The sequence below is a fragment of the Ochotona curzoniae genome, unplaced genomic scaffold, assembly GCF_017591425.1.
Source record: "Ochotona curzoniae isolate NIBS_2020 unplaced genomic scaffold, NIBS_Ocur_1.0 contig_1, whole genome shotgun sequence".
Taxonomy (NCBI): Eukaryota; Metazoa; Chordata; class Mammalia; order Lagomorpha; family Ochotonidae; genus Ochotona; species Ochotona curzoniae.
This window is the reverse complement of record NW_024464918.1, coordinates 40,677,596-40,690,428: the sequence shown is the minus strand read 5'-3', so window position 1 is coordinate 40,690,428 and position 12,833 is coordinate 40,677,596. Positions and strand designations below refer to the sequence as shown.

The window sequence follows — 12,833 nt, the reverse complement described above, 5'->3', positions numbered from 1 at the left end:
CACTTCCCAGTGCTTACCCATATCTGAGCATCCCATTGGATTCCATCCATACAGGAAACTCATAGAAAGTGGGATTTAAAACAGGAGTTGCTTTTGACGTAAGCCAAAAAAAAAAATTGCTGTCAAGAAAAAAAAAAATGTTTTTCCCAGCAAATGGAAATGTATAGTATGAAAAAAAAAAACAATGCCTGAATTTCAAAATTGTGTTTGCACAAAAATAAACTCATTCTTTTCATTCAGGTTTTTTCTGTGAATTTTTTGAAATACTGGCAGAGGTATAATTATATGTCGAAGGAAGGAAGGAAGGAAGGAAGGAAGGAAGGAAGGAAGGAAGGAAGGAAGGAAGGAAGGAAGGAAGGAAGGAAGGAAAACTTAAAAAGAAAGAATAAAACACACTCATTCTCTGTATGCACCAAGAGGACCCCATCACCACCTCCCTTTCGCAGCTGCTTTAATGAAGCAGTGCATCTGCTGCTGTGTGCATACTTCATGGGAAGATTTACCTCTGTGGTAACGAGAGCTTAGTATTCCCCATTCTTGCATCCAAGTTTATTTAATAGGCCCTTTTCATACAGCAATACAAGTTGTTCTCTATTTTAAAATATGTCTATATGGATAATAGAATATATAGACCTTGGCATCCTTGAAAGGAATATCCCCATAGGATAGCTTCTCACCATTAGAAAGTGAACCATTTAAGTAGCACTTACACTTTAAATCACATAAATAATGTCAAAACACCCTTGGAATAACAATGCATCAAATTATATAACCAATAAGAATGTACCGAGGTGGGGTTTGCTCCCAGTGACATTAATGCAAAGCGTTATCAAATTTTTCTCCTGCCCATCTATCTACGAAGTATTACAACTTCAAATTACAGAGAAATTTTAAAAAGTCACTTGTCATTTTAGATCTACTTTGCTGGAGCTGCCTAGCCAGTGCCTTTGCCCAAATTTGGGGTGATTTATCCTCAGTCTTATAGGAGTCTCTGCGAGCTGGCAGTCGGGGACTCCAAGGCTCTTGAACTGGTACAGGGGTACATCCTGCTGCTCCCTGGGTGGGGCTGAGGTTTCTGCCATCCTGCGTCACAGAGAAAGACAGACTCTGAGTCAAAGCCAGGAGAGCCAAGACTGTGCACAGCCCTTGGTAAACAGTATGCTCATCTTACAGATGAGACAACCCAAAGTCCAGAGAAGTCTATCAATTTCTCTAAAGCCACACAGCCAATAAACAGCTTAGCAGAGACTTACACCCAGGTCTTTGGAACTCCCAAGCGCATGTGATCTGCCAGGCAAAACCAGAAGTGCACCAATTATCAGTGACTGGTCCCTGAACTTCTACACTCCTCCCTTCCCAGAAGCAGGTGAGCCAGCCTCTCCCTGAAGATTTGCTAGTCAGCATCAAAGGAGAGGAACATGTGCCCAGCACCTGGTAGCTGGCTTGCCAAGTACACGGTCCACATGGGGCTTTGCCAACATGGGGCTGAGTCTGCTGTGGCCCTGCCATCCATCAGCTGGCATTTTGCATCACACCTGCGTGCCCTGTTTTTGTTTGTTTAGCAGAGCATGGCAACTCTCTGAGCCTGTCCCTGCAGCAGCAACAATAGGGCCAAATGGTAGCACCCTCACATTGAGTGTCTGGGCTATTATACCCCAAAAGTAGCTCCTGGCCCCTGAAGCCTGCCAATTCACAGTCAGGCATTTAAAGAGCTCACCCTCACACTCTGAAGGAAGCCACTCAGCTACTGCAATTCAGAAAAATTTCTCCACCTGTCAAATAGGGAAAGGGAGCTCAGTTTTAAGCTGTAGCAACACAGGCAAGCCTTGCTCAGCCATCATTTCCCACTGGCCATTGTGTGTAAGGACTAAGGCTGCTGAGAAGATGTGTGGTCAGACCTGGTGATGGCCAGTGCAGCAGACAGCATAAGGGCAGCTCATAGCAGCAGTCTAATTCCATCTTCCTCCCCATTCTGCTGCCCGCTCACTACCACCCTGTTCGGGAACACAGCGGTGGCTTCCTAGCCGGCCTTGTGCATGCACTGCTGTCTTCCAGCACTCATGGTAGGAATGCACCAAAAGTGAGAGTGGGATGGATGACGGGTGGATGGGCAAGTAGGCAGTGGATGAATGAATGAATAATGGATGGATGGATGGATGGACAGATGGATGAATGATGGATGGATGGATGGATGGATGGATGGATGGACAGATGGATGGATGATGGATGGGTGAGTATCTTTTAGTGTAATAAATATAACCACATATCTACTGACGGGAGGTCAGGGAGGGTTTCTTATAAGCATGCTATTTAAACTGGGCTTAGGAAATGACTTTTATCTTATCGGACAAGTAAAGAAATGAGGTAAGCAATCTGGGCAGATGGAAAGGCAAGTCCAGAACACCCTGAAGAATGCTGGGAAGTTTAGGTCAGAGTTTCCATTCTCAGCACAGTAGACATTTGGGGCAGGAAGGGGGTGTACTGGGCACTGCAGGATGATCAATGGCATTCATGGCCTCTACCCATAGATGGTAGTGGAATGCCCCCTCCAGCTGTGAAAGCCAAAAAATGTCTCCAGACATTGCTACATGGATTCCCTGCAGAGAATGCTTCTTTAGGAAGGTCTGACATGCTCATGTAAAAGCTACAATGTAGAGGTGGTAGAAAAGGAAGCCAGTAGGCCTTACAGATGTCTTCCTGTGGGGATGAGGGATTGTGAAGGAGATCTATGCAAAGCGACCTGAACTCTAAGAAGTGCAGGAGGAAGAGTGAGGATACAAGTAGAATGGAAGTGAGAGAAGGCAAGCGACCTCCTGTGAATTCAAACCCACCTCCTCCAACAAGGCAAGTGCTGTTTTCTCCTTGGAGCCACAGCCGGAGAGCCACCATCAGGCCTGTGAGTCTGCATGATACGCCACAGATATCATGCACAGGCAGAGCTGGAGGAAGCACTCTTACAGAGCTGGAGGCTTCTCAACATGGAAGCAACGCCAGGCAGAGTAAACAGGCTGCTCCACTGAGCAGTGCATCAGTCTCATCAGTGAAATAGGTGCACTAACACCCATGAGACAGGGCTTCTGGGAAGAGTCACTGAAATCACAGACATGAGTACCCTGCACAGCCCATCTCCAGCCCAGAGCAAGGGCCTTGGGCACATCCATCTCCTAAACGCTCTATCCTGACACTCATGATCCACACTTGTAAAGAGTACTCAGGACAAGAATCTAAAGAGAGGCTTCATAATTGCACACCCAGCCCCCTCCATATTTTACATTTTCAAAAAAAGGAAAGCCACAATTTAACTTTGGGGCCAAATATTGGCCAGCATTGTGGCATAGCCTGTAAAGCTACCATTTGCAACATGAGCATCCCACAAGGGCACCAGTCATGTCCTAGTAGTTCCACTTCTAATCCAGTTCCTGTTTGGATTCTTACCACCTATGTGAGAGAATCTGGATGTGGCCCAGCCCAGCTCTGGCCATTGTGGCTATCTAAGAAATGAACTAGCAGATGAAAAATTCTTTATCTCTCTCTCACATCTCTTCCTACCCTCATCTCTATAACTCTGAGTTTCAAATAAACAAACCAATCTTTTGAAAATACTTTGGGACAAATATACTTCTTTCTGATCACCACCTGAGCTTCAGACCCCCACCATCTGACTGGAACCTAATCGAAGGACCGAAGACTATGCAGGACTTCCTTGACTCCTCTCCCTAAGCCCTGTGAGCTGAGTCCCAAGAGTAACACTCCCCCTTTTTACAGGAGAGAAGGTTTAGACTAAGCAGGTTAGAAAACCTGCCCCAAGTCGTTAACCAGGGGAACACGGAGCAAGTATGTGAACCCAGCTAAGGACACGGCTCCAGTCTGTGCTGAAAATCTCTCACTGCACTGAGTGCTCACAGAACTTTGGCTTCTTTAAGGGAACTCAAACATGTTTGCACCTGAAAAGATGATGGAAATCCAAAACTTAGCACAGAAAATAGAGGATAAGCAGCTCGAGCAAGGAGATCCATGCCACACTGTGGATTAAGAGACTGAGCTTGAGTCAGACACCAAGTTCTCAGACTCCCAGGCCAGCTTGCTCCTCATTCCTGCTGAAGTGGAATCTTCTAAATCAACATTGTCATTGAAATGAAAAGAACAAAAGAGAAGAGAGAGTGTGTGTGTGCACACAAGCATGAGTACACATATGCACACATGTGCACTGTACATAAATCTGGCTTAGGACAGCATCCAGCATGTAGAAAGCAACGGAAATGGCTATTAGTATTTCCTTGCAGTTAGTTCTGTGCCAGGCACTTTACATAGGAGGCCTTATTAACTAACTGCGGACCTTAGTGGGATGGATGTGATCTTCCTCATGTCACAGAAGAGGAAACCGAGGTTCAACTGGAAAAAGAAGGCTTTATTGTAAACCTCAGAGGAAACCCATGGTTCTCCCTGGAGGGATGTGTTCCTGTAGGGAGTTGCAATGAATCTGGGACCCACTGCATCTTTCAGCATATACTGGCTTCTGCTGTAACACATGCAGGTATTTGTTGTTGAGGCTTTGGGATGGCTTTCAGGTACATTTGATCTAAATGGTCAGAAGTCACTTACCTTGCTTTCTCTCTCAAGGAGAGAAGGAAGGCCTCAGAGATGAGGAGGGGGAGTTAGGGAAGGAGAGACCACAGCAATCCCTGGGATGACCTGTAACAAATCTCTTTTCCTTGTACACATTTCCGAGACATGCAGACCTGCAAGGCTGTAGCTGTTGACTCACTAAACCTCAGAACAACACTGCCCTTGTCCTTCCCAACTTGCACTTATCCCTGGGTTCAAACTCCAGCCATTTCCACTTGATCCTTCTGTGGGTCTGCATGACTTAACACTTTACTATCTATAAATGTAAGTGCACAATCCCTGATTCCCAGAGGTTATGCATGTCTAAAACAGCGGTCCTCAATTTACCTACATGCATGATTTACTTGGAAAGATCTCATTAATACTTGTAGCTGGGTTTGAGAGGTCCAGCCTACAAAGCAAGGGTTTTGTAGACTCCACAGGCAAATCTAGCACACCATGAAAAACTGAGACCCTCTGAAATACATGCAAGCAGGTACCCAGTTGAAATTCTCCCTCTCCATCTTTTTAGTGTTCATTTCCCATTCAAAACCGAGTGCTATAGGCTTTCTCAGTTTCTCAGGATAGCTCAAGAATTCTTCATTTCTGCCACTCTACCCCAGCACATTCCCACATTGACTTTGCACTTTGAAAACAAATGACTCAACACTCAGCCAATCAGCCAGGCCCTCTATCCGGCTTTGGCTCATCTTCTGTTGTTTAGATGGAGCCAATTGGTTAAGACACACAATGCTCTCCTGGTGATGCCAAGAAGAAAATCAAACAGATGGAATGATCCATTGTTTGCCCTTCAGCCAGGGAACCCCAGCATTTGTCTCCAGATCTCTCTCTCACACACACACATACAATGCACCAAAGCTCACACTGTGAAACCCCAAGTGCTCCTGAGTGGATCTTAGATGATAAGACATCTCCCACCCACGTCCATGGGCTACCCTGCCCCCACCTGCTTTTGTATGAATACCCACCTCTATTCTTCATGGACTACTCCCATGTCAGGAGATGTGCCATCAGCCAGTCACTCACTCGCAGCCCCGCCTCCCCTGAACACAGTCTACTCCAGTTTTGCTGCTCCCCCAAAGCATTCTATGTGTGTGCCCTTTGCCTTGCATCCTTTACATCCCATGGTCTACCCGGCAGGTTTGTACTTACCTCTAAAATACCCATTCAAACGCTCTCCTCTGCAGCCTACCTCACCTGTCCTCCCAGTCTGAGCCACAGACCCTACACAGAATGTAGTTGTTTCCATGCCTGCACCCTCATAATTTTTCTAATGCTCAGCAGTGACCATGATGCATTAGATTCATTTGTTGTACCGGACAAGGATTTTTTTTTTTTAATGTTGTCTTTTGATCACCAACTCATACTATGGGGACAGATCCCAGCAGGTGCAAGCCGATTGCTTCTTGGACCAAATCCAATTCTCTGCCCTCAAATCTATACCAACGCATTTTTTAAATACCTCCACCAAAATAATCAAGATGATTTTTTCTCTGCCACCCTCTGGAAGCTTAGTAGTATTCATCTGATGTGACAGAACTTTAACAAGGAAAGTACTTGCCCGTGTAAGTATACATGAAAAAACAACAACAACAAAAAAAAACACAAAGAACAAATGAACACTTACCACAAATCTGAAAGAGCACAAGAGATACCTTCCCTCTGGAAGGAATAGCTACATTTTACGAGGAAGGGGGTATGTTTGACAGACAGGAAGATGAAAGAGTTTGGGGATGGAATAGCTGGCTGCTTCATTTCCTGATGAGGATGAGGGGTCAGGGGGTGCAGAACACCTGCTTTACCTTCTCCGGAGCAGGCAGCTGTAAGTGATTAACCTCCAGGGGAGTGATGAGGGGGACGGTCTGGAACCCATCCTCCACTGAAGGCGGCTTGGTTCCCTTCTCACCGGGGTTACCGTTCAGCTTCACCATCCTTATGTCTCTCTTCCCAGACCTAAGGCAAGCAGTGGGAGGTGAGGCAAGGGAAAGAGAGGATTGATGACAGACAAAATAGTGCTGTCCTCAACAGCTCCATTTGGGTGGCTTTCCATCGGATCAGTCATTGCTCTGCCAGATTTCTAGACATGATCCTCATCGTCCACTAAAAACTTCGTTAATCATCCAAATATGCCACCTGCCCGTTAGGTTCAGCAACCTTCAGATTTAAGATCCAAGACTACACGAACACGCCCAAAAACACAAGCTTAAAATGCCTAAGACACTACAGCTAAAGCATTCATATAACACCACTGAAAAGCTTATTCTTAGCACAAAAATGAAATCCATTATCCTAGGTTTCCCCTGCAGTATGATGCATTTCATTTCACCATCCTGCTTGCAATTTTGTTCTATTGATTTTTCTTAAGCAAACCCCTTAAACACAATAAATTTGTTTAGTATCTCTACTTGCAACATTTTACAACCTATGTATATTGCACATGAGATACAATTTTCTAAAACAAGAAGCTGGTTTGAACCCGATGTTGTTATTCAGCCATAGAACACATTCATTTCCTCAATAGCAAAGGGCCGGTTTTTTTCCCCCCATAGAAAGTTAGTAGCCCCCATATTATAAGATTTTCAAGGCTCCAGCTCCATTCCAAGTCAGGCCGTGCTCCCACCCCACCCTCAAAAGCCCAGCACCACTGTATTTCTCCTGTGGATGTTGCTGACAGAACGCTATTCAAAAAACAGGGTTGTTGCTGGGGTAAAGAGGGTAGAAAGGGTTCGGAGGATATCAGGGAGTGGTTACCACAGAAACGAATGCCTACTTACTGCGCTGCACTCTTGGGGAGTCAGAACAGATCCAAGCCAATTTCAAGAGGAGTCGTTGCTGCTCCGCCGGAGCTTGTGGTGCTGAAAGGACAGCGCCTCGCGTGTGTCTAGATCGGAGCTTCTGAGAGTGAGGCGCGAGGGAGCCAGCGACCAGGGAAGATCTGGCAGCTGCCTGCTCGCTCACTCGCGCCCCCTCCCACCGGGGAACAGGCTCCCACACCATCTGTCATCTGGCACCACCTGCTGTTTCTCATGCATGGCCACAACCACTGCATGGGACAAAACAGTTTCAAAAGAGGGGAGGCAACCTGGCCACGTCACCAAAAATAATATAAATTATAATGATTAATATCCACCATCTTTTTTTAAAAAAAAAAGCAATTCTTGAACCTTTGCAAAAATCAGACAAGCAAATACATATATAGGAAAATGGGTCAGTTCCCAAGATCTTCCAGAATAATATCATGAAACATAAGACTTATCTTAAGACTTAACACCATGCTTGAACTGTGTCCAGGAGAGAAGGAAAACTGATTTGAATTTTAGACCTCCAATGCAGCGTGAACATCTTTCTCAGCCTCTTTAACGTTATTTCCCTCATTTGCAAAAAAAAAAAAAAAAATGTGCTTTCCAGTAGTAACTCTATGATGAAGTAAATGTGAGACATGAATGAGCCAGCACAAGAGGAGTTAGCACAGAGCAGGACACCTGGCAAGCACGCCTAAACAAAGGCTGCTCTCACCACCGCCCTGTGATCACAGCACCACATGGCTCCAACACCAAACCCTGTCTCATCACCACCAAAGCCTATGTACAGTCGACATCAGGCTGTGGCTTCCAGGTTGCTGTCTGGAATGAGAGATGACAAAGTTCTAGTGTCAGATGTACCAAGCTGCTGCAGTGTGGATTTTGGGCACCTTGCATTCCCTGTCCAATCCTCCACTTCCTTATCCTTATCATAACAATGATCATATCTCCGTTTTGGTCCATCTTCTGTTTGCATGATTAAACCCCCTGAGGCCAGGTGGTTTATAAAAACAGAAATTCATTTGGCTCTTGGTGCTAGAGGCTAAGTGGTTCGTGTGCCTGGGACTGGGACTTGCCCAGTATGCGTGCAGGGCCTTCATCACACAGTGAAGGTTACACGTGGTGAAACAGAGAAAGCTTCTAGCTCAGGTGCTCTTCCTCATGAACACCACTAATTGTGTCCCCCACCTCTCCTGTCCTCCTTTATTCCTAGCGACCTCTCAGGAACTCTACCTCCTTACATCATTAACAGAAGAATTTGGGTGTTAAGTTTCCAACACATGAGCTTTTGGAGAAAATCACAGCAAACTCCCTTCCTGAGTGGTGAGAATTTGGAAGACTGTGTTCAAACAACTGTTTTGATGTGAAGGGAAAGTTCTGAATGTTCAACTACCTCATTGCTGAAGACTGATACTGTCTTCAAGTCCTCTGAAGTCAAGATTGTTTCCACTGGTTTCTCTTCTCTGTGGTTCAAATACACGTTGACTGTTCTTGTAAGCTGCAGCGTTGTTCATGATGGAATTCATCAAGTCTAGCTATCTCAGCATTTGTAACAGTGCCCCTGCAACTCCCCAGCGTCCTAGCTTACATGAGAAATTGGTCAACCTAGATAATATTCACAGCTAATAACAGATTCCACTAACTAGAATGCCAGAAGGAAAAAAATACATGTAGTGTTCAGAAATGAAGCATGCGTTTGTGTGTGTTTGTGGGAAGGGGTTCTGAGACAATAAAAGCTGTAATATAAGCACAGACGCTAGTAGTAGAAAGATGCATGAATGTGACAGGCATATATTCCAACAAATGTTAGCCTTCCACTTCCTCCTTTTCAAATGCTGGATGGCTTTCCAGGTCAAGCATTATTTAAGAACAATATCAAAGAGGCAATCATGTAAAGCCAGTTGTGAACATTTGTGTTCAGTCATATTATTTCTGCCTCCAAAAGAAAAAAAATGCCTTTGATATGTCCTGTACTTGTGCCAATTTTAAGTAACAACAACAAAAAAAGAAGCAATGCAATACCAGATTTTGAGATGTGCTCCCAGACTAGCTAGTTGAAACAGCCTAGCATTGGCATGAAAATAAAAACAGAGAACAAGGGAGCAGAATAGAAACCCCAGGAAAAAGTGCACACATATAAATCCACTTATCTTTGGCAAATGTCCTAAAAACCTTTCCTGGAGGACAAATGGTCTTCAACAAAGAGTGTCACAAAAAAGCTGGATTCTTCATGCAGAAGTTTTAAGGAAGTTCGCTACCTTACTTCTTTTTTTTTTTTTAAAGATTTATTTTTATTATTTTTTCATTGGAAAGGCGGATATACAGAGAGGAGAGACAGAGAGGAAGATCTTCCGTCCGATGATTCACTCCCCAAGTGAGCGCAACGGGCCGATACTATGCCGATCCGAAGCCAGGAGCCTCTTCCGGGTCTCCCACGCGGGTTCAGGGTCCCAAAGCCTTGGGCCGTCCTCGACTGCTTTCCCAGGCCACGGGCAGGGAGCTGGATGGGAAGCGGGGCTGCCGGGATTAGAACCGGCGCCCATATGGGATCCCGGGCGTGCAAGGCGAGGACCTTTAACCACTTGCGCCACCGCGCCGGGCCCGCTACCTTACTTCTTGACAAAATTCAACTTAAAGTGGATGGAGAAACTAAATGTAAGCCCAGAAACTATCAAATGTATGAGAGAAAAACAAAAGGGAAACATTTCTAGGCATTATCAAAGTAATGACTTTTTAAAATAACACCCCAAAAGTGCAGGCAGCAAAAGCAGAAATAGACAAATGAAATTGTATCAAACTAAGAATCTTCGGCATCAGTCAAGCTCAGCTTGTACTTGGGCCCTTGCTGAGTGCGGTTTGGAGCCCTTGGCTTCAGCTTGATTCGTCACTGGTTGTTGCAACCACTTTGGAATAAACAAGTGGGTGAAAGGCCTCTCTCTCTCTTTCTCACTCTCTGTCACAGACTTTGAAAAATAAATGAAACAAAACAAAACAAGTTCTGCCACCATCATTGAATTAGGATACAAACCAACAATATAGACTAACCAAAAAATTCCCCCCAAAGTTGAAAGATCTACAAAATCTAAGCAATCCTGATGTCAAATAACAACTCTCCACGGAAATTGGAAAATATATTTTAACTGAAAAGCAAAGATACAGGATAGTTAAAATTTGAATTTTAAAATTTGAGGGGAACAGCTAAAGCAGTGATTAGAGGAAAACATACAGCATTCAATGTGCATATCATAGAAGAGAAAGTTTTCACATGATCTATCACCCAGAAAAAAAGATGAGCAAGATAAATCCAAAGTAAGCCAAAGAAATGTAACAAAGAGCAAAAATCAACAAAACTGAACACAGAACAGCAACGCAAGTCAGTGAAAAGAAAAGCTGCTTCTTTGCCAGGATCAATGGGATTGATGAACCTCTAGAAAGACTGACAAAGAGACGAAAGATACAACCTGCCAATATCATTAACAAAAGAGGAGCTAGTGCTACAGCTTGCAGATGTTAAAAATTTAAAACTACTCACAACACTTCATGTGCATAAATCTGATGAGATAAATTAAATGCACTAATTCCCCCCAAATCAGAAATTACCAAAACTCATTCCAGATGAAGCAACCTAATTAGTCCTATTAAGAAAATAGAAATTTGTAGTTAAAATGTTTTCCAAAAAAAAAGAGGAATCTTCAAACCCAGAGAGTTTTATTGGTGAATTAAGTAAAGTACTTTTTTAAAGATTTATTTTTTTTATTGCAAAGTCAGATATACAGAGAGGAGAGACAGAGAGGAAGATCTTCTGTCCGATGATTCACTCCCCAGGTAACTACAATGGCCAGTGCTGCACCAATCCAAAGTCAGGAGCCAGGAACTTCTTTTCAGGTCTCCCGCATCGGTACAGGGTCCCAAGGCTTTGGGCCATCCTCGACTGCTTTCCCAGGCCACAAGCAGGGAGCTGGATGGGAAGTGGAGCTGCTGGGATTAGAACCGGTGTCCATATGGGATCCTGGCGCATTCACGGTAAGGACCTTAACCACTACACTATTGTGTCGGGCCCAATAAATTATTTTTAAAAGAAGTAACACCAGTTTCACACAATCTCCTCCACAAACTGCCAAATAAGGTTAACAGTTTCCAGCTCCTTCTACGAAGTCATCACTACCCTCATTCCAAGGCCAAACAAAGGCACTGCAGGACAAGAAATGAGAATAGGTGCAAAAGGCTTCAACAAGGGCCTGGCATTTAGCCTGGAGGTTAGCACCCTCTGAGAAGCCCACATCTTCTGTCAGAAGGCCTGAACACGAGGCATCTCCACTCCTAATCCCAGTTTCTTTCCAACGCCTACTCTGGGAGGCAGCAGGAGCTGCTCAACTCACCCACGTGGGAGACTTGGCTTCTGTCTGCACACTGACTCAGGTCAGAGCCAACCCCACTCATCCTGAGAATTTGGGGGTTCTTTCTCTCCCTCTTTCTCTGTTTCTTTCTCTCTTCCTCTTCCTCCTCCCTCACAAATAATCTTTTAAAAAGTACATTTTTGAAAAATGAATCAAATAGACTTAAAAGAATAAGACACCACAAAAAGTGGAATTCACCATGAAGGTGCAATTGATGAACAACTTTTAATAAAATTTGACATCAGTCCTCAATAAAAATTGTTAGAAATCTGGGAATAGAAAAATACTTCATTGGAAGTATCAAGATGGCTGAATAGAGTAAGGACACATTTAGACAGACAGAGAAACGTTAGCTAGGGTGAAGCAGAGAGGACAGATTCCAGGAAACAGGAGAGGACAGAATGACAGCAGAGGGGGCACTGACAGACATGGAAAAGCAGTGCACACAACAATGTGGTGTTACAGTGACCAGATACTACAGAGCCATTCAGCAAGCTGCAATCTGAACTCCAACAGTAGCCGGAACTCCACCAGCAACCAGGTGAGAAGGGGAGTTCACCAGGCGTTCAGCAGATGAACCTAGAAAAAGAACTGCCCGTCCTGCTGCTCTGTTTGATTTGACCAGCAGCAGAGACAGAGTAGCAGGTCCCAAACAGGTGGTACCAGAACAGGAGGTTTTCACAGCCCAGAAGCTCACTAGAGCCAAATCAGACACCATTTTGTGTAGGGAGGCTAAGGCTATGGGACAGGACTGCACACGCACTAAGCTGAGAGCAAACTTATTTTTGGCTCAGTGAATTGCAATAACCTGGCTTTCTATAGGTTCCACCCAAAATAGGTTCGGGTAAGTTCCTCAACCTAACAGGCAGCATATCGAGAACTCTAGTAGTGACACATCAGGCACCATTTTGTACAGGATGGCAAAGGCTATGAGACTAAAGGGACAACAGTGAGTTGTGCATGCCCTGAGCTGGGAGCTACGTCACTTCTAGTTCAACGCATTGCACTG

At 44.6% G+C, this 12,833-nt stretch overlaps 1 protein-coding gene across 1 annotated transcript in view; it reads right to left on the bottom strand.

Moving 5' to 3' along the window:
* The window catches only part of NSG2 (neuronal vesicle trafficking associated 2), a 53,841-nt gene extending 46,310 nt beyond the window's left edge, over positions 1-7,531 (bottom strand). Inside the window, exons 1-2 of the mRNA XM_040972430.1 lie at positions 7,401-7,531; positions 6,429-6,579 (exon numbers count right to left, since the gene is read on the bottom strand). Of these exons, the coding sequence (XP_040828364.1) occupies positions 6,429-6,557 (129 nt within the window). The 5' untranslated portion in view covers positions 6,558-6,579; positions 7,401-7,531. The remainder of the gene's footprint in view (positions 1-6,428; positions 6,580-7,400) is intronic.
* Between the last annotated feature and the right edge of the window lie 5,302 nt (positions 7,532-12,833).